The sequence below is a fragment of the Marmota flaviventris genome, chromosome 6 (assembly GCF_047511675.1).
Source record: "Marmota flaviventris isolate mMarFla1 chromosome 6, mMarFla1.hap1, whole genome shotgun sequence".
In the NCBI taxonomy this organism is placed as follows: domain Eukaryota; kingdom Metazoa; phylum Chordata; class Mammalia; order Rodentia; family Sciuridae; genus Marmota; species Marmota flaviventris.
In genome coordinates, this window is record NC_092503.1 from 137,603,396 (window position 1) to 137,628,544 (window position 25,149).

At 38.8% G+C, this 25,149-nt stretch overlaps 1 protein-coding gene across 3 annotated transcripts in view; it reads left to right on the forward strand.

Annotated features, from left to right (window-relative positions):
• Ripk1 (receptor interacting serine/threonine kinase 1) overlaps positions 1-24,910 on the forward strand; it is a 42,508-nt gene extending 17,598 nt beyond the window's left edge. For all 3 annotated transcript variants that reach the window (XM_071613638.1, XM_071613639.1, XM_071613640.1), the window contains 8 exons: positions 90-227; positions 2,065-2,293; positions 4,132-4,281; positions 9,680-9,756; positions 16,057-16,147; positions 16,907-17,470; positions 20,965-21,117; positions 22,930-24,910. In XM_071613638.1, the coding sequence (XP_071469739.1) occupies positions 90-227; positions 2,065-2,293; positions 4,132-4,281; positions 9,680-9,756; positions 16,057-16,147; positions 16,907-17,470; positions 20,965-21,117; positions 22,930-23,216 (1,689 nt within the window). In that variant the 3' untranslated portion in view covers positions 23,217-24,910. The remainder of the gene's footprint in view (positions 1-89; positions 228-2,064; positions 2,294-4,131; positions 4,282-9,679; positions 9,757-16,056; positions 16,148-16,906; positions 17,471-20,964; positions 21,118-22,929) is intronic.
• Positions 24,911-25,149: the final 239 nt, after the last annotated feature.

Here is a 25,149-nt window from a genome sequence, read left to right on the forward strand (position 1 = left end):
GATTTAGTGCCACCACTCCTCAGTGGAATAGTGGCTCTGGTCGGTTTGATTACCTTGCCATTTCATAGACTTACTATCGCTTGTTTTAGATCAGTATCCCGCTCTCTGTCAAAGGAAGGATAATTATGGAGACCATTGAAGGAATGTGTTACTTACATGGAGAAGGTGTCATACACAAGGACCTGAAGCCCGAAAATATCCTTGTTGATGATAGTTTTCACATTAAGGTAAACTATAAGCTATAGACTTCTAGAAGGTTGGGTAATTTTGGTTGAGTAATTTCAGTTATAATTTTCCACTGAAAATCCATTTTTACAGATGGAAAAAGAAAATTGATTTTACAAAAATTAAGGTGAGGGGCTGGGAATATAGCTCAGTTGGTAGAGTGCTTGCCTTGCATGCACAAGGTCCTGCGTTCAATCAGTTCAAGCACTGCCAAAAAAAGAAAAGAAAAGAAAGAAAAAAAATTAAGGTGAAAGTAAAAAATAAAATAAGCTAAATTTCAAAGCAGAAAATTTTGATGCCCAAATGCTGATAAAGGAAGACCTGGCTCAACATATAATTGGCGATGGTGCTGTCATATGGCTTTACCAGGGATTGAAAGGACAGATGCAGATTTGATGGGGTTGGGAGATAAGTGTAAGGATGTGACTAATGTCATTTTGGGAGTAGTGCAATTGATTGGAGTAGGCTAGAAAAACACTTTCCTAGGTTTTGTTTCTTTTTCCTCTGTTAGGTTTTGAGATACAACATTTAAGAGTTGCCCCCTTCACTCTAGAATGGGCCATCTGCCTCATCATTTTTCCAGGGAATCTATGTTGCGATTCCTTTCTGGAAATGCAGGGGAATCCAGAGGGGTGCATGTGGAAAATCCTTAGAACTTCGATATGGCTAAGAGTCAGATCTGCAGCAAATAAACCATTTGGGCAGCAAAAACTTCTCTTTTGAAAAATAGCTGATTTAAAAGTATCTATTTCCTTTTGAAAATATTCTTTTCATTGTAGTAAAGGGAACAGAGAAAGGAAACCTTCTTTTGTTCACTCACGAGCAAGATTTAACTCCAGGAGCAACAGATCGAATTGGTTTTGGCAGCTGGAATCCAGGTGCAAGTACCTGGAAGAAGGGCTGAGGTTGTAGCTCAGTGGTAGAGAGTTTTCTAGCATGTGCAAGGCCCTGGGTTCAATTCCCAGAACCACACCAAAACAAAACAAAGAACCTGAAAGGGGAAGCAGTGTTAGGGGAAGAACTCAGGACTTGCCTACAAGATTCTGTTCTAACCCTTTGTTCAAGTCTTGGACAGATTTTTATTCTCGTATCTTTAAATTCTTTCTTTAAATTAATAGCCTTTCTCTTATATTCTGGGTTAAAATCTGCGACTTTTAGATAATCACTTGTTGTCATTCATCCCCAAATGCTTGCTTGGATTCCTAGAGACAAAAATGGAACTGTCACTTTTGCTAGTTTATTCTGACGTATTGGCTTGCCACTTCCTTCTTTGCTCTGTGTCTGACCTTGGTATTTTTCTCTGCTTTTCTTCTTGTTTTTTTTTTTTCCTCCTCCTCCCCATATCATTTTTTCTTAGGTTCAGATACCCAACAAGATCACAGTCTTTATGCTCAGTGTGTCTTGATCCATGGAAACTTGCATCCAATGGGCCTCTGGACACCATTTGGGGAGATAGAAGGTGTAGTACCCATTCTCCGTCAGCTATGTAAATCTGCTGAGAAGAAAGTAATGTTTTTCCACCCAGCCCTAGAAATAACTGAAAAAAACATCCAGAATGAACCCGATTTGTTACTGTCATGTCAGGAATGCTTCTGCTTTCTCCCTCCCTTTTATTGCATAAGAATCAAGATACAGAATTTCATGTGAACATTTCTTGGGGAAGATTTTGCATGTCAGTGAGGAAACACATTTCTTTGAATGTGTTCAGAAGCTATTTTAAACCTGCCCAATGTAACCATTTCTGTTCCTCACATCTGTTAGATAAATCCCCAATTGAAAGCCAAATCTGGGTTGCTTATAGACTTCACACAGTGATCGTGTTGGTTTGATCTTTTGCAGATAGCTGACCTTGGTGTTGCTTCCTTTAAGACGTGGAGCAAACTGACTAAAGAGAAACACAATGAGCAAAGGAAAGTGAACAGCAACTCTGTGAAAAATGGCGGCACCCTCTACTACATGGCCCCAGAGCACCTGAATGACATCAATGCCAAACCCACAGAGAAGTCAGATGTGTACAGCTTTGGCATAGTTCTTTGGGCAATATTTGCAAATAAGGAGCCATATGAGAGTAAGACATTTGTAGAGGAGTGGGATTTTCTTATTAATCTAAATGATTATGTGAAATAATAGCCTTCAAGGAAATCAGTAAAGATTTATAATTTTTTGTTCATTTAATGGCAGTTTGTCCCACCGGACTATGAGTTCCATGAGGGTTAGTGCCACATCTGATTTAGTCACTGTCATTTCCTCAGCGTCTACACACATACTGCCTAGAACACAGTAGGTACTTAGTAAATTTGTGTTCAGTGAATGAGTAATTCCATTTTAGGAATCCGAGATCTCAGATGAATAGGCACCTTGATAATGTATCTAACCTTTGGAAGTGCTATAAAATTTCTGGACTCTTCCTGGACAGAAAACTTGCTTATTTCTGCTTGTGAGGATTTAGCATACTATTGGCATACATTTCATACTGACACTCATTCACTTTGCCCTTCATTCAGAATTAATTTTTTTTCCAGTACTTACTGTGGGTACTTTATTGAAAAAAATAAAGATGAGTAAGTTGTGGTTCATGGAAAAGAACAGATACGTAAGTGGTCATTCTTCCAGTTGAAGTATATAAACTAATGGACATTTTCCTATATATTCTTTCTGGATGATTATCAGCTTCTGTGGTTTAATATTGTTTCTTTGCTGATGCCTCTGAAATGTCTATCTCTGGCCCTTGCCTGGATATCCACCTGCCTGTTAGATCCATTACATACATCAGAGGGATCTCCAAAGCACATTCTCATAAACAGATCTACAGTTTGTAAGTTCCTTTAGCTCACTCTAGCTTGGGTCCTCTTTGTATACTCAGAAAATGTCTTCATTATTTGTCTGTTGAGGAGGTCACCAGCTACCTTAGAGTCATCTCAGACTCAGCCTTGCCCCTTATCTCCCACATCCAGGAAGATCTCAAAAGCTATAAATTTGAGGGGTATGTGTATGGTTTATACACATATACACACACGCACATACACACACAAGTCAAGATACATCTTTAATCCATTCTTTCTGTCACTACTAGCTTCTGTCTAGTTCAGACCCTTTGTTTTTCTGCCAAAGGCTCCTGTGCTGTCCACCATTCACATGGCAGTCAAAATAGTCCTCTTAAAAGGCAAACACAACCATTTCATTCCCCTATTTAAAATCCTTCCAAAATTTTTCATGGCCTTTAGGATTAAGCTCAGATTCCTCAGTATGGAATATGAGGCCCTTTGTAATCTGACCTTTGTCTCTCCCTCCTTTGTCAGTATGCCCAGTTTTACCAAACTAGTAATTTCTGGGCTGCATCATGATTTTTGTTAACTACCCCCCTACCCCTAGTCTCTTCATTCTCCTACTCTGGCCTGGAATCATCCTCCATAAATGGGCCCTCCTTCGCCATTTACCTGGATAACTCCTGCTTATTTTTCTGGACTTAGCAAAACGCCAGACTTTCTGTTCTAGTCATGATTGTGTTACCAGAGCCCCTTGTACTTCTATATCAACTTTCACTCTATATTTTAAGTCACTGTCATTAAACGAGCTTTCTAAAGGTGAGGGCTGTCCTGTGTTTGCATTTGTATTAAAATCTGGGAACTGTCGTTGGCTTTACACATAAAATCCATTTGTTTTTCCAGAAAGCAGCCTTTGTTTTGAATTTTGTCCTTTATCTTCAGAAACTAAATTGTTGTTTGATCATCTCTATGATGGAATATGTCAGCTTGTCACAAGGTCATTCCACCTCTACAGAACAAGGCTGCTATGCTAAAAGTTTTCTAGATAGAGACAAATTTGTGTTATTATCCAAGTTCTGTCATCTTAGTGCCTGAAAGCAGGACCCAAAAGTCTTAAGCAAAGATCCTCTTTGTCTTATAGATGCTATCTGTGCAGAGCAACTTTTAATATGCATAAAATCTGGGAACAGGCCAAATGTGGAAGACATCATTGAGCACTGCCCAAAGGAGATCATCAGCCTCATGGAGCTTTGCTGGGAGACGAACCCAGAAGTTCGACCAACATTTCCTAGTAAGAGCATCTTTTGTGACTATGCAGGATACATTCCCCACATTGATTTTCCTAAGATAATATAAGGAATATGGTTTGAGTCCTCAGAAAACCAAGTAACACTTGTAGTTTTAAGCTGACTTCCTAGAATGTATATTCTTGAAAAGTTTGGTAGAATTCTCCCATAAAACTTTCTGGACCTGGAGATTTTTGTTTGTGTTTGGGGTGGGGGCTTAGTTTTTAAACTATGAAGTCAGTTTTCTTTAAAGACTGTTCAAAAGATCTGTGTCATATTAGGGCAGTTGTGGTAGTTTATATTTTTTGAGCAAGTGGTTCACTTCATCTAAGTTATTAAGTTTATGTATAAAGTTGATTTTAGTATCTTTCATATATTTGATGCCTGCAGAATCTAGTGATAACTCCTATCTCATTCCAGATATTAGTAATTCATGTCTTCTTTTTTTCATTTCTGCTAGATTTTTATCAATTTTATTAATCTTTATAAAGATTTAGTTTTGGCTTCATTAATTTATTGTTTTTCTGTTTTCTAATTCATTGGTTTCTATTCTTTATTATTTCCTTCCTTATGCTCAGTTTGTATTTATTTTGCAAGTTCTTGAGATTATTGATTTGAGACCATTTTCTCTTTTCTAATGTGTATATTTATTGCTATAAATTTCCCTCTCAGCCTGGTTTTAGTTGTGCCCCAGAATTTTTGACATGTATTTTCATTTTCATTCAACTTCACATATCTTTTTTTTTTTTTTTTCATTGATCTTGAGACTTTCTCTTTGACCCATGTGTTATTTAGATGTGAGTTGTTTAGTCTCTTGAGTTTGGAGATTTTCTTGTCATCTCCCTGTTAGTGATTTCTGGCTTGACTCCATTGTGGTCAGAGAACATATTCTGTGTGTTTTAGTACTCTCAAATTTGTTCTGTGAGTCAGGCTGTGGTCTGTCTTAGTACATGTTCTCTGAGCACTTGAGGAGACTACTTGAGTAGAATGGTCTTTAAATTAAATTAAATCCTGTTGGTCGATGGTGTTGTGTTCTTGGTCTTTGATGATTTTCTCTCTACTTGTTCTTTGAATATTAATAGGAGTATTTAAATTTCCAACTGTAATTGTGAACTTGTCTATTTCTATGTTTAGTTCTGCCCTTCTTTGCTTTTTATAAATTGCATTTCAATTGCTGTCTTCTTAGAGGGTTGATATTTTTATCATTTTATAAATGTCCCTCTTTATGTCTTTGTTAATTTTGTTTGCTCTGAAGTCTACTTTATTAAAGATTAATAGAGCCATTCTGCTTTCCCTTTGATAAATACATCTTTTCCAACTTTTCACTTTAAGATGCCTTTGTCATTATATGTCAAGTGAGTTTCTTCTGACAAATTATAGTTGGGTCATGTTTTTTAAGTGTCTTCTTTTAATTGATGTACTTAGACCATTCACATTTGATGTAATGAGTGGTGTGTTAGGGCTCTAATCTGCCATTTCATTTTGTCATCCATTTGTTCTTAATGTTTTTCATTCCTGTTTTTCATGTCAGTCAACTTTCCATTACCATAATAAAATATCTGAGACAATCATCTTATAAAAGGAAAGGGTTTATTTTGGCTCACAGTTTTACAGGTTTTCAGTTTGCGGTTGGTTGTCCCCTTTGTTTTTGGGCCTGTGACAAGGCAGCACAATCTTGGCAGGTAACACAGGTAATAAAACTATTCACCTCATAGCTGGGATTCGTAAGAGAGTGGAGGAGGAGGAGCCAGGTTCTGACATTCCCTTGAAGGATATGCCCTCAGTGACCTAACTTGCTTCCACTAGACCTCCCTTTCTGAAGGCTTCACATCTCCCCCAACAGCACCACAGTTCAAGGACTGTGCCTATAAAAAACGGATCTTTCAGGGACATGAAGATCTAAACTACATCATCTTTCCTGCCTTCTTGGGAGTGTTTGAACACATTTTAAAATTCCACTTTGATTCATCTACAGTGTTTTTATTGTATTTCTATGTGTGGTTTTTTAAATGGATACGCCAGTTATTACATTACCTATATATAATATATCAGTCTACTAACGGTATCACTTTACCAGTTTGAATGTAGTGTAAGAATCTTAATGTCCCTTACTTCCCTTTACTTTCTCCTGTATATAATCTTGAATATTTCCCTTACATAGGTTTAGAACCCAACAGTAGATGGTGCTATCATTTTGCTTTAATTGTCATGATTTAGAAAATTCAAGAGGAGAAGGAAAGTTTATTGTATTTACCCATTGTTTTGATTATTGTGTTGTGGTGTTCTTTTTCTGATACCAAATGTGTCACCAACTGAGTGTCCTAAAATTCAACTCATTTCTGACACTGACTACGCATAGCTGTCATCAGACTCCACATGTTTAAAGGCTTAATTCCATATGACTCTTCACTTCACATACCAGCTACAAATAGGGTACCCAGGCTATCCACACTTTTGCTCAGATGACTACAAATTCAGGTGTTCCCATGATTTCTACCTAGGTATGATAATTCATTAGAAAGTCTTACAGAACCTAGGAAAATTCTTATTTTTACTATGTATTAAACTCAGAAACACCCAAATAGAAGAGGTACATAAACCAAGATATGTCAGAGTGTGTGTGTGTGTGTGTGTGTGTGTGTGTGTGTGCGCGCACACACACATGGGGCTTCATTACTGTCCTCAGGCACACACACCCTTCCAGCTCTTCTGTATGTTCATCAACCCAGAAACTCTTTGGACCCCATCATTTATGGTTCTCACAGAACTTCTATTATGTAGGCATGATAGATTAAATCATTGGTCATTAGTGATTGAACTTAATCTCATTCCTCTCCTCTTCTTGCAGTTCAAATGTGGTGCCAAAAGTTCCACCTCTAATCATGGCTTAATCTTTCTGCTGACCAGGACCTGTTCTGAAGTTATCTATCCAACTCCATTGCTCACCCATCCTCCTTATTACTTTAGGAGATTCCAAGTATTTTAGGAACTGCCTGTCAGGAACCAAATCAGAGAAAAGACCAATTCTTTATTTTTTAGTATACTATGTGTGTATTTCCTGGTTTTTCAACGTGTCATCTTTTATCAGTTGCTGTCTGGAGAACTTCCTCAAGTTATTCTCATAGGATAATAAATTCTCTTCCTCTTCCTCTGAGAAGGTCTGAATCTTCCTATGATTTCTGATGGATATTTTTGCTGGGTGTAGGAATCTGGGTTGACAGTTCTTTTCTTTTCACATTTGAAAAATATTGTAGCCTCCATGGTTTCAATTGAAAATCATGTTATTCTAATTGTGTGAAATATTTTTCCTTATAGGTATTATTTTCCATTGTATTTATTTTTCTCTGGCTGCTTTCAAGATTTTGTCTTTGTCTTTATTTTCCACAAGTTTAGCTACATTTTTCCTGGTGTGGATTAACTTGGGTTTTTTCAGCTTCGGTTTTGCTTCGCTTCTTGAAATTGTATGTTTATACCTAGACATAAGTGGGAATCTTTCAGCCATTATTTCTTTGAGTGCTTTTTTCAACTGTATTTTCTACTGTGTTTCTTGAACTCTGATAACATAGAAACTAAATCTTTTGTTATGGCGCTGCAGGTCCCTGAGGCTCTACATTTTTTTTCCTCTCAATTAATTTCTTCTCCCTTGTTCAGATTGGATAGTTCTGTCATTTCATCTTCCAGTTAACTGCTTTTTCTCTGTCATCTCCATTTTGCTTTTAAGTCCATCTAGGAGCTTTTTATTTTGCTGTGTGTGTGAGAGTGTGTGTGTGTGTGTGTGTGCGCGCGCGCGCGCGCGCACTCGTGCTTTCGCACGTGAATACATGTTGGGAACTGAACCCAGAGTCTTTAATACGCTAAGCATGTGCTGTACCCTCAACCCCATCCTGTATTTCTTTGCTGAGACTTTCTATTATTCCATTTGTTTCAAGCAGGTTCTTGAATTCCTCAATGAAGAACTATTTTTATCATGGATGTTTTAAAAATCTTTATCAGTTGTACCAACATCTCTATGTTGGAATCTATTGCATTTTCTTACTCTAGTTTGGAATTTTTCTGGTTCTTAGTGTAATGTATGATTTCCCAGAAGCGTATATATTTTACTAAATTATAAGATTATACATATTCTTTAAGCCTTCTGTTTTAGCTGATTTTTTCTGACTTTGCTTTGGAAAGGGAATAGTGGTTGCCACCTTGCTGATACCAGGTAGAGGTAGAAGTCCAAGTTCTCTGCTCAGACCCCATTGACACCCAAAGCAGGGTCTTCTTTACACTGTTGGTCATTGCCTAGTGTTGTGTCAGAGTCTACATGGTCTCCACAACCACTGCAATTGAAGTGCATCATCACCACTGGACAACAGTGGAAGTCCCAGGTCTTTGACAGGCTTCCTCTGATACTTACCCAACAAGGTGGAGAAGAGGCATCTTGTTAGGCCCTGTGTGGTACAAGTCCAGGTTACCCTTGTGGTGTCTGGACACCAAGAGAATAGAAGGGCTCATTGTCAGCTAACAGGCAGCACAATCCTATCTTCCTATTTGACTTTCTCTAACCTCACCCTGGTGGGAGTACTGGGGTGCCTTGTCACTATCCCACAAGGTTGCAAGTCTAGGCTTTCTACTTGACCTTGGCTTATGTGGGTGGAGGTGGAATTATAATTTTTTTCTGGGGTCGTTAGCTTCAACAAAGTGATTATTGATTAAATTGATCAAACATTTTCTATTACTAGGCTACCCCTTGCTTAATGCTATGTTGAGAAAGATTAGGCTGTTGTTGTTGCTGCTGCTGCTGCTGCTGTTATTGTCTGTGTGCTTGTTGATGTTTCTTGGTTGCTAGTCTTTCAGATCCAACTGTTGTTTATGAGCAAAGAGAAAATCCAGTGAACTCATTACCATGTATGTGTTTTCTCAGCCATGAGGTCCCTAGTCAAACTGCCTTCCTTTCTCCTCCTTCCAAAGGATCCATACCTTTATTTGATACATAATATCTTCCAAATGATTCATATATTTATTTGATACATAATATCTAATATCTAATCCTTTATTCCCAATCCTTATTCTGAGTATCCCATCCTGTCATAAATCTGATGCTAGAGAGATGGAAACAGAGTTCACTCATCCTTGTCCACTTGGTGATTAACTCACACCATTAGGGCTTTTGCTGCAGCCAGAGCAAGTGTACTCTGTGAGACAGAAGCTCTTGGTTTCTAGTGTTTTCTAACCCTTCTCCTGTCTGCTGGTATGTATTCTTGTTAGTCTCTTCATCAGAGTCAGTGATTTGGAGTTTAAATTTTTATCTTACTGCTTTGTCCACAGATTGAGGTAAGAAATTCAAAGACGGTAGATTGCTAATATTTTAATTTTATTTTAGAAAATTAAGAAATTTAAAGGACTATTTTTTTCATATAGGCATTGAAGAAAAATTTAGGCCTTTTTATGTAAGTCAGTTTGAAGAAAATGTAGAAGAGGATGTGGAGAGTTTAAAGGTAGGTAATATAGCAGATGCTCAAAATATTCACATGTCAATGTATATATTCTCAGTCATGAAAACCAAAGCAGTGTAAATTGGTACTGAGATTTGAGGTAAACTAGCTTGGTGAACACAAAACAAATTAGCACTTGTAATGCAAATATCATTATGTTGGCAAAGTGGACTCATTCCTCCATTATACTCATTAAACGAGAGAAAATACTTATAGCAATATGAAAACAAAATCACAATGTCACTGGAAAATACATGGATCAGCCATTTTGAGGAATTCTTATAAAACAAAGACAGCAGGATTTTATATGGTAAGATTTGGAAGAGGGGGAAAATAATAACCTAAAGCATTGCTGAGGAAGAAGTACTAGAGGTGCAGATGGACACTGATAAGGAGTCATTTGGGAACCACATTTACACTATCTAGAAGAGTTGGCTCCTCCCTGTGCTTCCTTGTACTTAGTAACAGAGGACAGTGGCATCTAAGGCTGAAGCCATCGTTTTGGTGTCCAGGGTCAGAGAGGTACACTGAAGCCCAGTTATCAGCTAACCAACTAAGAGGAATAGAGACCTTCCTCACTTTTACACTCATAAATCAAATTACTGTCATACACCCAAAGTCATGAAAAGGAGACTTCAAAAAATAAACCAGGCAAGCAAATAGAGATTTCAGAATTAAAAAAAAAAAAAAAAATCAGGCATAATTGCCCACCTTTTGAGGGATTCCCTACAGTGTAAAAGAGATGTATCCAGTGCAAAGCAAGAAGCATCAAAGGGACATCAGTAAAGATAAACATTAAGGCAAAAAAGCATTACCTCAACCATCAGGAAGATTTCAAAATGCTCCCAAGAAGAGGCTCCAGAGAGGGGACTCCAAGTAGAAACTCTGGAGAGAGAAGCCCTGGAGGAGAAAGAAGATGAGGACAGTGAAGATATTGTGAACCCCTCACCTATGGAAAGTGAGACTCCTCAGTCCTGCCACCCCTAACCTGTCAGTTCTGATACTGAGGATGTAACCAAGAGGAAGAACCATAATTTCTTGGAGTGCAAAAGACAGAATGACCTCTGCTCATGGTTCTTAACCCTGAGGGCCCAGGTACCCACCCTGGCCAGCTTCTCTGAGGCCCCCAGAGTAGTGATTCTGAGCAAAGCCTGGGAATACTTGCAAGCCCTGGTTGGGGCGGGGGGTGGGGGCGGTAAAAAGAGGATGGATACAGAAAAAATGCAGCTCCCGTGCTGGCAGCAGCAATTGCAGAAAAGAATCACGTTCCTCAGTGGGCTACTAACTGACCAAAAAGCCTGACTCTTCTGTCTTAGAAAGACAGTTTATTTTTTTCCTCACTTTCCCCCTTAGTAATTTGCCCATTTTGGTTATAGTGGTGCTGTCTGAACAGTAGATCCCAAAATGCATTGCAGCCAGTGCACACACAGTTAACGGCTTACATTCTTGGAAACTTTGAAACCCACCTCTCCCTCTTTCCTGACTCTTGGGAGTGCTGTGTCCTCTCTGGTGCCTTTGGCATCTTAGCAGACAGCTGACTGAGGAGGCTTGGGGTCTGCTTAGCTCACTAGCTCTGAAGAAAAGGCTGACAGATCCTATGTAACAGGTGGTGGATGAGGGTGTGGGGACTCCAGCCTGCTTGAAATCTCACACTCTGGGGGCTGGGGATGTGGCTCAAGCCGTAGCGTGCTCGCCTGGCATGCATGTGGCCCGGGTTCGATCCTCAGCACCACATACAAACAAAGATGTTGTGCCCACCGAAAACTAAAAAAAAAAAAAAAAAAATCACATTCTGCAGGAAACTTCGGCTAGGAAAGGATGCTCCCTCTGGTGTCTCTGGGGGTGATGTAAAGATAGCTGGGCCTGGATGCTCTCCCTGAAGCTCCTTTTTCTGGGAGACACCCAAGATATCTTAGGTGATGGCAAGCTCACAGACTTGAACAACACAGACCATTACCTCACTGTCAGACCCGTGACCTGAGGAGTGCAAACCTTTAGAGTACATTATGATGTTAGGTGACACCCACCCCACTGTGAATGCCCAGACCTTGAGAGCACTTAAAGAGCTTGGCCTGTTAGATTATTTATCTTAGAGTCCTTTTGGCCCTCTCCTCCAAGGGAGGAACAGTTATGTCCCTACAAGGGCCTTTTTTTTTTTTTTTTTTTGGCTCATTCTGCCTTTGTTATGCAGTGGGCTCTACAGTGCTCCTTCCCAAGATCAGAAATATTTCCCCAAGAAACAGGAAAATGGATCCTGGTTTGGGGTTTAGGGAAGGCTTGGAATCCTGGCTCATGAACTTGTTCTGTGTCCAGGTGTTTTCCAAGGGGCATTTGAGGCCTGTCTTTGGATTTTTTTCTCAAGGCAGGTATAAGGCACCTCAGAAGGAAGCACTGTGTAACTCTTCCTCTTCCTATCTGCCTCTCATCTCAATCTTTGACTCTGTTTAAAGTTCTACTGGAACCCTGCAAACCTGTCCTCCTCATGCAACTGCAAGGAGCTTGCTGGCTCTATAACCACTAGCCTCATTCTCTGCCAGTCTAACGTGAGTCAAGACCCCTTTCCCAGATCTTGGCCTTACTGAGGTTCTGGGGAGAGCCACTGAGACTCATCCAGTGCCTCAGGGTCTTAAAAGCACCACAGGAGCTCTGTTTAGCCACCCATGATGGATTTTGCCCCAGTTGGATTCTGTATGTAGCTCCTAGTAGAATCCAGGTGCAGCCTCCAATCTGGGAAAGTCACCCAAACCAGCAGGTGTTATGTGGGCAAGCACAGGAACCCCTAATCCTATCCTGGAAGAAGGGTCAGATCCTCTGTTGCCTTCTGGCTCCGGGTTTGGAAGTGGAAGAGCAGGAAAGGAAAGCACCGTCTGTGGCTCTGTAAAACCAGCTGTTACTTCTAAATCTATTGCCCACAGTAGTTTATTTCTAAATGTGCTTCCAGGCCTCACAACCCCAGGGGAACTTTTGGAATTAGCACTCTACTTTCTGGAGCCAGATTTTTGGGAGCCAAAATACTTCTGGAATTGTCTTGGGAGGACAGATGCGGAATAGGTTATTGATGTTTCAGATGAATAGCTTGTGTTTTATAAGCTACAGCTGGGTATTATTCTGTGTTGATCAAGTCCATGAGCTTGCCATCACCTAAGATATCTTTTATACTATATTTTTGTATGCATTTTATAAAGTAGTATTAACTGTTTCTGTACAAGGAAAACCTCCTGGGCAATTCAGTGGCAAAGATTTGATTTTATTTTGAAAGGCAAGTTGACCTGAAATTTTATCTTTAGTTGTGATTGCCTGATTTTAAACTGTTGACTTTGGGACATATTTTAATAAAAGATTTCTCAAATAAAAAATATATATGTACACATATTTCTCTCTACATGTGTATATATATTGTGAAGAAGTTTTTGCTAATTATCTTAAAATTTAGGTAAACTATACAAATTTCTAGGGGAAAATATTTAAAAACTGACTTAAATGATTCATATGGAGATAAAAACCTAAATTATTCCTATAACCATTAAAGGATATTGAATCAGTAATGAAAAATTTTTCTATAGAGAATATCTCACAAATTGCTTTGTCAGTGTGTTCTATCAAATACATCAGTTATATACAGGTTTTTCCAGATAATGGAGCTGAAAATACTCTTCCAAGAGAGTTGTATGCTAACATAATTTATTTTGTTTTAGTATAACTTTGATTCCCAAACCTGGAAAAGAAGGTATAAGAAAGGAAAATTATGGACTGGGTTGTGGCTCAGTGGTATAGTGCTTGCCTCCCATGTGTGAGGCACTGGGTATAATTCTCAGCACCCCATATAATATGAATAAAGGCCCATCAACAACTAAAAAAAATTAAAAAGAAAGGAAAATTACAGGCCAATTTAATTTAACAGTATAAATGCAAAAATCCTGCTGGGCATAGTGGTACACGCCTATAATTCCAGTGGCTTGGGAAGCTGAGACGGGAGAATCTCAAATTCAAAGCTAGCCTCAGCAATTTAGTGAGGCGGTAAGCAACTCAGTGAGACTCTGTCTCTAAATAAAACACCAAAAGGGCTGGGGATGTTGCTCAGTGTTTTAGAGTTCAGTTCAGTCCCTGATATCAAAAAAAAGATAAAAATCCAAAACAAAATACTAACAACCCGAATCTATCAATAGACAAAAAATAAACTGGATTTATTCCAAGATATAAAGTTAGTTTTGGAAAGTCTGTCATAACTCATTACATTATCTTTTTCAGGGAGAAAAAAAAAAACTTTTCAATAAGTGCAGAAAAAATCAGTTGATAAAATATAATATTTATTCATGATTAAAAATATAAGCAATCTAAAAAAGAAGTCCTTATTCCCACATTTTTCATATTTTCTATGAGTATTATTTCTTTCATAAGAAAAATGTTTTTATTAGGGTAAAATATACAACACAAAATATACTGTTTTAGCCTTTTTTTAAGTGTACAATTTAGTAGTATTAGGTACATTCACGATGTTGTGCAACCATCCTCATTGTCCATTTCTAGAACTATCAATCATCAAAACACAAACTCTGTTTACTAAATAATATCTTCCTTTTCTTTGTCTCCTAGCCCCTGGTAATCTTTATTTTCTGCCTCTGAATTTGCCTATTCTAGGTAGATGTAGAAATAAAGTTACACAATATTTTCCATTTGCGTCTGGCTTATTTCACATAGTATAGAACATTTTTAAGGTACATTCATTTTGTAGCATGTATCAGAATTTTATTCCTTTTTTGGCTGAATAGTGTTCCATCATATGGAAACATAACACATATTGTTTATCCCTACGTCTGTTGTTGGATGTTTGGGTTATGTCCAGCTTTTAGCTATTATAAATAATGCTGCTGTGAACATTAGTGTACAGTGTCTGAGTTCCTACTTTCCATTCTTTGACATATATCCCTAAGCATGGCATTGATAGACAAAATGCAAATTTTGTGTTTAACTCTGTAAGAACCTTCAATTTTCCAAGTAGCTGCCCCATATTAGATTCCATACCAGCAATGCACAAGGGTTCCACACTTGTTACTTTTTGTTTCATTTCAGCAATTCTAACAAATATAAAGTAGTATCTCATTGTGGTTTTGATTTACATTTCTCTAAGGATTACTAATGTTGAGCATTATTCATATACTTATTAGTCATATGTACATCTTCTCTGGGGAAATATTTCTTCAAGTCTTTTGTCCAATTGTGTGTTTGTTGTTGAGCTGTAAAAATTCTTTATATATTCTCTCTATTCATCTCTTATGGAATATATATGATTTGCAAATATTTTTCCCATTCTATGGGTTGTTCTTTCACTGTCTGGATAAAATGATACACAGGTTTTAATTCTGACATAGTCAGATTTATCTGTATTTATTTTTGTTGCTTGTACTTTTAATGTCATGTTCAAGAAATCATTGTTAAGGGTTGGGGTTGTGGATCAGTGGTAGAGTGCTCACCTAGCACATTCGAGGCCCTGGGTTCGATCCTTAGCACCACATAAAAATAAATAAAGATATTGTGTCCAACTACAACAAATAAATAAATAAAAAGAAATGATTGTCAAGAACAATGTCATGAAGCTTTCTAGGAAGGTGGTGGTTGTTGTTTTTTGTTTTTGGAGCTGGGAATTGAACCCAAGGCTTCATACATGTGAGGCAAGCACTTTACCACTGAGCTACATCCCAGCCTGTTCTTGTTGTTGTTTTTCATACTTGAGATTGAATACAGGGCACTCTACCACTGTTACATCCCCAGCCTTTTTTATATTTTTATTTTGAGACAAACTTTCACTAAATTGCTAAGGTTAGCTTCAACTTGCAGTCCTCCTGCCTCAGCCTTCTGAGTCCCTGGGATTACAGGCTTTTGCCACCATGCCCAGCAATGTCATGAAATTATCTAATTTTTTTCCTAAGAGTTTTAGCACTTAAGTTTAGTCTCTAATCCATTTTAAAAACACTTATCAAAAATCAGTTGTGCATATATGGGAGGGTTTATTTCTAGACTCTCTATTCTCTTCCATTAGTCTATGGCTTTATGCCATTGTCACACTGTTTTTTTGATTATTATAGCTTTGTAATAAAATTTGAAATCAGGAAATGGAAGACCTCTAACTTTGTTCTTTTGTAGGATCATTTTGGGTATTTGGAAAAAAATATTTTCTTTTTAAACATTTACTACTTTAAGATTTGTATGAAATTTCTATGAATTTATATGAATATCTTCTTCTCATAGTATTTTTCTGGTACTTAGTCTCTTCTGCTGTTTACTTATTTATCCTCTTAATTATAGAAAGAATATCCAGTGAAAAATGCAGTTTTGCAGAGATTGCAGTCTCTCCAACTTGATTGTGTGGCAGAACCTCCAAGCAGGTCAAATTCAGGTAACTTACCCTCTGGTGGGAATCTATTTATTCACTTATTTCTTTCCTCATTTGTTCCTTCTTCTCTCTAAAATATTACTTAGAAACCCATGGGACACAGAAAAAGCTATAAACTTGGACACCTGCCTCGAAGGCATTTATAGTATATTTGGGAGTCCCAGTTACGGATCTTTGAAATATTAAGTAACAGTATGCTCACCAAAATGTGGGACTCCTAGAAGAGGTTGATCAGGAGCACAGGTGGATGCTTTTTCATTATGCCCAAAGGGAAGCCACTTCCATCTGCTCTGGGACAAATGAATTAATTATAAACCTCATCCATAAAAGTCATAATAATTGTTCCTGATTCCATAGGGCTTTTAAATGAAAGAATTCATGGGAAGCATGTAGGACAAGGCTGTAGCTATTCTTATTTCCACCCTGAATTGCTCCAAGGTGACCACCACCTTCTCTGCTCCAGCCAAAGTTTCTTAGAAAGACTTAGTCATCCTTCATTCCAAGGAAGACAGTCATCTCTGTAACACTCACTTTTCTGTTGTTTGTTTTAATTTCCTAATTTCCCTCATGTTCTCTTGGCTGCTAGTGAGAAGCTCCTACTGATCATCTGTACTTGTAGAAAAAAGACCATCTACTAAATGCTTTTAACTTTTCCTTGTTTTCATTCAGTTACTGAGGGACAGATTCATGATGGTACTCAGGTTTTATTTTACTTTTTGGTGTTTCATGAAACCCACATTGATCATTTCTTCTCCTCTATAGAACAGCCTGGTTCGCTGCACAGTTCCCAGGGACTCCAGATTGGCCCTGTGGAGGAGTCCTGGTTTTCTCCCTCCCTGGAGAACCCACAAGAAGACAGTGAGCCCATCTTGCAGCTTAAACTCCAGGAGGAAGCAAGCTATCATGCTTTTGGCAACCGCATGGACAAGCAGACAAAACAGCAGCCCAGACAGAATGTGGCTTACAACAGAGAGGAAGAGAGGAAACGAAGGGTCTCTCATGACCCCTTCGCACATCAGAACCCTTATGAGAATGTTCAGAACACCAGTGGAAAAGGTCTTGCTTATCCCAATGCAGCCAGTCATAGCAGTGCAGTAAACCAACCGACAGGGCTAACCAGCCAACCTCAGGGACCATATTGGAACACTGACTTATACAATGTACCTGGGTTTGGGATAAGACCACTGGATCCAGTGACAGCAAGTACAGGATTTTGGTATGGGTTGAATTCCAGCCACATGTCTAATCTGTATAAAACTCCAGTGCCTGAAACCAACCTACCAGCAAGCACACCCACCATTCCACTCTACTCCTTTCCATCAACAGGTAAACTGACCTTTAAGAATCATAATCTTATCTTTTTTTCTAAAATGTTTTTGAAAATAAAGCAGCCATTACCTGTGCCATAGATTCTAAGTTATTGATGGGGACAGAGAGAAGTTGTACTTGCCACTGTGGAATGGTCTCCATCAGACTCCTTGTTCTGGGAATATTTCAGTTTTGTTCTAGGATTCATCCCAGCTGCCCACAGATATTGGTTACAGGTCCTTGTAATTGGTAGGCATCTTCTGCTCTAACTTGAATCACTTAGTAGTCTCCAGTGTTCCATGCGGTGGGAATATTCTTGCTTGCTATTTTTTGAAGGTAAGAAATAAGTCTTAGAAATTTTTATTTCTTGTCTTACACCTTTTGTGATGAGAAATTTTCTTTGAATTTCCATATCTCTGGTAAAGTCAAAGCTAGTTGATAATAGTTACAGATTCTCTAGAGAAGTGGTTTAATTTAATATCCAGTATCATTACCAAACAATACTTATTTCTCCCACCTTTGCTACTTGAATTTCATCTATTGATGCTACCTATACTGTGCTCTAGGAATCCTGAAATTAGCTTCGGTAGTGGAAGCTTTAAAAACCACAGAACTTTCTGCCCTGGACATGTAGTTCAGTGGTAGAGTACTTGTCTAGCACACTTGAGTCCTAGATTGCATTATCTTTCAAAAGGGTAAATTCTCCAGAAACCTCCTATGAAAACATTCTTTTTTTTTTTTTTCCCCTATGGGTTTTATTATACTATCTATGGAACGTAAAATGTTGGATTAGACATGAACTGGGATCTGTGTCATACCTAATTTACGGGAGTGAAATGTCCTTTTGTTTCCCTTTGTGACTGAAACTGAAACATCTCCATATCATCTGATCACTTAAGATTTCATCCCATAATAATTTCCAAAGCACTCCCCGGTTTGTGCCAGGTGTTTTCTAGGGAATGAAGAGATGTAACAGTGAAAAAATAAACAAGTCTGAGTCACTTCCCACATGGAGCTTAAATTCTTGTGGTTAAAAGGCAGCGCGTAAACCATTATAATGTGTCAGTGTTATTCATTGTACATGAATAACCAAAGCTCACTAGTTTAGTACCCCAAACCTTTTTCCATTCTCACTCTTCCTTTGTTACTGGTTCTGCCAACCATGAATATATAGCACTCTTACCCCTTCATGATTCTGAGATGCTCTCTGTTGGGAAAGCAAAACTTCACTAGAAGCAATAGTGGAATTTTCTGTTTCTGACCCTAAGGATGATCCTGTAAAGTACTAAGTTTGTAAATGAACAAGGAGAGTTTTTCATTGCAAAATTAACCAATTCTTCTACTTGCTTTTGCTATCATCAAATAGACTTGACTCTGCACCAAATGTGAGTTTTCTAATTCACCCTGCTATATATACAAGGAGGTCTGTACCTGTAAATACAGAAGGGAAATAGTTCTTCATGTTGATGAAATCTCCCAGGATCCTTCCTTTTGTTTTATGCACTACCTTAAGTGATGTTAGAAAGGGACAGCTCACGTGAATCAGTTAGGAGTCCTGAGATCTAGTCCCTTGGTGGCATTCATTATCTCTGCATGACTGGGCAAATCATTTTGCCTCTCCAGTATTCGTTATCCTCATTTACAAATGAAAATGTGACATTAGAAGATTTACACGTTACAAGTTCTCACAGATCCCAGTTCATGATTAGACATGAACTGGGATCTGTGTCATACCAAATTTATGTGAGTGAATTTGTGTTTCTAATATTGCATTAGTTTCTTCATTTCGCAACTTTTCTGGGATTTCCAGTGGCCAGATGTGGGCTAGACGCCTGCAGAAAGCACGGATTCAAAAACAGGCATCTGAGTAAAGAGGTGCAGCATAAAATCCTGGCACTGGGTCAGGTATTGTCTGACTTAACGTCTGTTTAACAGCCTGTGGTTCACTGTTAGTTAACAGAGTGTCACCGTAAACTAGAACAGTAGGCTACAAGAATTAAATGAGATAAGGCAATTTACTGCTATGCTGATAATGTACTGAGTGGCCAGTAAATGATAGCTGCGGTTATCATCACTATTAATCTCCTTAATAAACGTCACTTGCAAAAGACAGGGTCTTTAAAGTTGGAAGGCCCTTTAGAGATTGTAGTCAAGGATTCTTTACGAGGATTCCAGTTTTAGCAGTTTCACTGACCACCCAAAATTACAGATATCACATATTTCTTACATCTGTCATTAGAGATGGTGCCTAGTTCCTTTGCCTTCATCAGAGAAATTTAACCAAGTAAGTGTGGTATCCACTCCATCTGGGCTGCCTCATTGAGGACCAGATGTACTGAGGTTCCTAGAGCTAAATTTAATATACCTTTTTCTTAGAACTGTCTACTTTCCTCCTCCTCTCTCCTGAAAAGATCTGCTAAATGTTCTGTAATTACAGTACTAGCATTTGATAGGTTCAACTCAGCATGAATTGGGGTTTGGGTTTGTTGTATATAGGAGGAGAACCCTTAACAGATATTTGGGTAGTGGGATCCTGCTGGGAAATGTGGTTGATCCTTGTGTCATCCTTCATCCACCCCATTTTCTGGCTTGGTAGCACCCACACTGGTAGAACACCTACAACATAAAATTGACCATCTTAATTATTTTTAGGTGTACAGTTCAGAGGCATTGAGAACATTCACACTGTTGTACAGCCGTTGCCACCACCCATCTCCAGAATGTCTTCATCCTTCCAAACTGAAACGTCCCATTAAACACTAACTCTCCATTCCCTCTCCCTCTCTTTCCTGGCAACCACCTACTACTTTCTGTCTATGACTTTGATTACTCTGGGAACCTCTTATAAGTAGAGTCATATAGGTTTGTCCTTTTGTAACTGGTTTACTTCATTTAGCAAATGTCCTCAAAGTTCATGCATGTTACAGCATGTATCAGAATTTTCTTATTATGCCAGTTGCAGTGATATGTTGCCTGTAATCCCAGCATTCAGGAATTTGAGACTAGCCTGGGCAAGAAAGAGATGCCCATCTCAAAAAAATTGCTTCTGTTTAAGGCTGAATATGATTCATTGGGTATATATACTACATTTTGTTTATAGGCACTTGGTTTGCTTTACCTTTTAGCTATTATGAATAATGTTGCTATGAACATGGGGGTAAAAATATTTCTGCATTCAGTTCTTTTAGGCTATAGGAATTACTGCATCATATGGTAATTCTATTTTATGTTTTTTTGAGGGAACTCCATACTGGTTTTCACCACGATTGTACCTTTCCACCAACAATGTACAAGAGTTTCATTTTCTCCACATTTATACCAACACTGTTTGTTTGTGTGATGGTTTTAGAGTTCCTAATGGGTGTGAGGTGGTGTAGCCACATTTTAAAGACAAAAGATGTTAGGAATGGTATAAGATAATTACACATTTGGAGTAAACCCCAGTTCCTTTACCATGCCATATTTTTTTTCTCTTGCTTAATGGATTTACTTGTATGTTTCTGTCTCTTCAGATGAGTCCCCAAAATGTTGCATATACAATAGTACTGGCATACAGATTGGAGCCTATAATTATATGGAGGTTGGTGCAGTGAATTCACAACTACCAGAAAACATATGTGCAAATGTGAAAGAAGAGCCACTTTCCAAGTTCCGAGATATCTTCGGTAAGATGCTCTTTAAAGACTTAGTGCTGGGCTGGGGATGTAGCTCAGTGATAGAGGACTTGCCTAGCATATGCAAAGCCCTGGGTTTTGATACCTAGCACCACAAAACAAAAAACCCAAGAAACAATGTCTAGCAACCTTGATTTTTCTTACTTGTTGAGAGGGATATAATGGAATCTTAAAATTTCTCTGATGATTCTTCCTGAAAGTTATTCAATATCTCCTCCTGATAAGTTATAAAGAAATCATATGTATCTCCATATAAGTTCTTTGTTTTTCATGCAGGGATAATCACAGTATCTAATTCATAACTCTATTATGAAAATTAAGGGAGTCAATATGTGTAAAGAGCTTGGATACTGCCTGGTACATAGGAAGATCTATAAAGCATTAAACTTTGATCATCATCAGTATTACTGTTTAGACCTGAGAGAAATTGCTCTATTAGGTCCCCATCAAAGGGGATTCTGTAAAAAGTGGAAGACTGTACCCTCACCAGCACCTCTGTAATGAAAATAAGAGGGCTGTCTCTCAGAGGGTTTAATTCTGCAGGCCTATAACATTAATCTTAAGACACAGGCTGGGAAAAGGGGTCAAGAGGTCAAATAAAAAATTGATTTAAAAAAAAGAGGTCAAATGATGTGATTAAGAATCCAGCTTTCTGATTAATCTTGGGGTTGTCGAAGTTTTTCTATAAATGACTAGATAGTAAATACATTAGTCTATGTTGGACCTGAGGTCTCTCTTGGAACTACCCAAATACTACTAATTCATGGTAGTATGAAAGCAACCTCAGAAGATATGTACATGGATAATCATGACTGGATTCCAATAAAATTTTATTTACAAATCAAGTAGGGGGGCAGAACTTCTACCTATAGATGTTCTTAACTTTTGAGGAACCGAAGGTGTCTTTAAGAATCTGATGAAATTCAGGGCTCCTCTCCTAAAGATTCTGACAAAATTTGGCAGATATTTTGGGAGGTTCTTGGACTGCTAATATCCAGTAATAGCAACAGAAACTACATTGTCATGGGCTGAGGAAAGAATGGGAGATGAGTAGGAAAAGTCAGATGTCTTTTTCTTTGTATTCAGCATACTGAGATAGGGTAAGGATCGAGTAATATGGTTTGTTTGTGATGGTGGTTTTATAATTTTGTTTCCTTTATTAATTATTTTTCTGAAGAGCTGAAGGGATAGAATCAGTAGAAGGAGAGGTGGCATGGCTATAGGAAAAAAGGGGACAGCAGTTTGGGGAAGAGGAGAAAATAAAGGTTAGGAAAGGGTCTAAAAATGAACCTTGAAGAATATTGATACCTCCTACCTCATCCCTTGAGAAATAGGGAGGGCATAGTAACTGAACAATGGTCTTAGTGTCTCTGGTTAACTAAGAGGAAAGTGAATTGCATAAGCAGGGTTAGGAGTGGGGGTAGTGTAACTATGGCCAGATGTAAGTGGAAAATCTTCAAAAGGAACAAAAATGTGTTTTTTCCTGTCACATCCAGGAAGATCTGACATAAATAGGCCACTGAGTATGGTTGATTGGAATCCCCAAACTAATAGCCAGGGAAGGGTTTTGTTCACAACACTATGGGCTGTGGTCCAGGTGTATTTGCCAAGAGGAAGGGTCACACACAGACCCAAGGCCATTGTGCATATTGAGTTCATCCAGTGAGTCAGTAACTAGATTAAGAAGCCATCTTTTTCTGCTTGCTGGTATTCTTCATTTTGCTGGGGCTTTTCAGCAATCTAGGAAGCTAGATTGTTCAAATGGGTTACAGCCTGACACCTTCTTTCTTTTCTATTTGGTAGATAATACCTCTAGTCTGACTGCCAAACATTTGAACCCTGTCAGGGAAAACCTGGGAAAGCACTGGAAAAACTGTGCCCGTAAGCTGGGCTTCACTGAGTCTCAGATTGATGAAATCGACCATGATTATGAGCGCGATGGACTGAAAGAAAAAGTTTACCAGATGCTCCAGAAGTGGCTGATGAGGGAAGGCAATAAGGGGGCCACCGTGGGAAAGCTGGCCCAGGCGCTCCACCAGTGTTCCAGAATAGACCTCCTGAACGCCTTGATCCATGTCAGCCAGAACTAAACCTGGAGGGGCTTGGGCAACATGAAGCAAACTCCTCACTTAGTGAATAAGCCACTGGTGGATGTGCTGCCCCAAAGCATTCAAGATTCTATCCTCATGGATATGTCATTGCCTGCATTTCAGAGCTGAAGAACAGCAAGAGAATCTTCAGCCAGCATCCCACTCTCAGGAAAGTATGCAGACAGGAGGCTTCGTAATACCCATAGACCAATTAAAAACAAAAAAAGAGAAAGAGAAAGCCTAGTTGGGTGTAAAAGGGAAAGAAGAGATGTTTGAAGAATATCATTTTCTTTCAGCCCATGTCATAACCTTAAATTATGCTAGTCATTTAATTTCCTGGGGTTTTGGTGGAAAAAACAAATTCAGCTTTCTTATTTTGGGCTTTCTTCTGCACGTAGGTTCCTCTTATAACCAAAGTGCATTAAATTTCTAATTTCTGTGCAAATAGATTTTTTTGTGTGACAACCAATAGTTTGTCCCAAAATTATAGGACCTATTAACTTCAGTATCAAATACTGTCACCACAGACTCTTAAGAAATTATGTGCAATCCCCCTTCATTGTTCTAAAATATAAATTCACTGAAGGGAAAGAGTGCTGAAGATGAGGAAAAAAAATACAGGGGTGGGGGGAAATCATTGGATTTTTCCTGGCAGTTGTTTCAAGAAAATGTTATGAATTGTGACTACCACAGAAATTCTTATTTTATATGTGCTTTCCTAACACTCCAGTACTTTATGCAGTTTCCCATCCTGTGTACCCCAGACAGGGAAAGGTATGTGGGAAATATTGATCTCTTCACCCCTGGGTATGATCAGAGCCTCAGGACTGATCACTGTTGAGCTCTTACTTCAGTTTACCCCAGCATACTAAAGAGATGTGTTTATTTTTTTCTTTGTGCTGTGAAGCTAAAAAAAAAACTTGAGAGCCTGGTCATTATGCATCTAGCACTCAGCCTTTCAAAGCCCTTATGAAACCCAGGAGCAAATGAAAGAACTTCTAGAACAGAACTTGAAGCCACCCAGGTCATTGGGCATTGTTGTTGGCACTTTGCTAAACAGAGATATGCCATTGTGCTCAGCTCTCCCAACATAGAGGGAGAGAAGGGTGCAGTGATGGTCACTCTGTCTGGAGAGATTCTGATGTCTTGGGTCGATAACAGTATTGTTGGTTCTGATTCTGAATCCCCTCCAGCCTCTGCAGACACACACCCCTGAAATGAGGATGCAGAACAGGGATTCTCCACTTGGCTCTATTGGCATTGAGCCACGTAGGGGTTTTTTGTTTGTTTGTTTGGTTGGTTGGTTGGGGGTGGGGAGGCTATCCTGTGCCTTCCCTCATCTTGCCCCCAGTGACAATGTCTCTAGGAATTTCCAAGTGTTCCCTGGAAGGGAAAAATTGCCCTGCTTGAGAAGAGTATTGCTGTAAGCCTCAGTATGTCCACACATGTCAGGTCTCACTACTTAGCTGCCACCAGCATTAAGTCATGCTGACCCCAAATAAAATTGGAGTGGGGAAGGGTCCAGGCTTTGCTGAAGGAGCATGTATGGTTTCTAAATAGGTTCCTTGGACCTCCATTCCAATGGTGTTCTAGTTCTCTTAAATTGAAAAGAAGTTAGATGGTCAATGTTAAGAGACAAAAATGGAAGGTATTTTAATGGACTTTTTAAAATAAAACTTTATTCATGAAATACAGGCCATTGAAATGATGTGTGTTTGTATAAATGAAACTATTTGGGATTGCCTACTGTACCTCTGCTCCTCAGGTTGGCATTTCCTGTGTGTCGTCCCCCTTTACCCTACTGCTGCTGGCAGAGAGAGCGAGCTGATGGTAGAAAGAGGAGCTCCCAGGAAGCAGGCATGGCCATCCTCTGGGTGACAGGCCTACAGCACTGCTGTCCTTTCTCTGGGACTCAGAAGCCTTTCCTCCACCT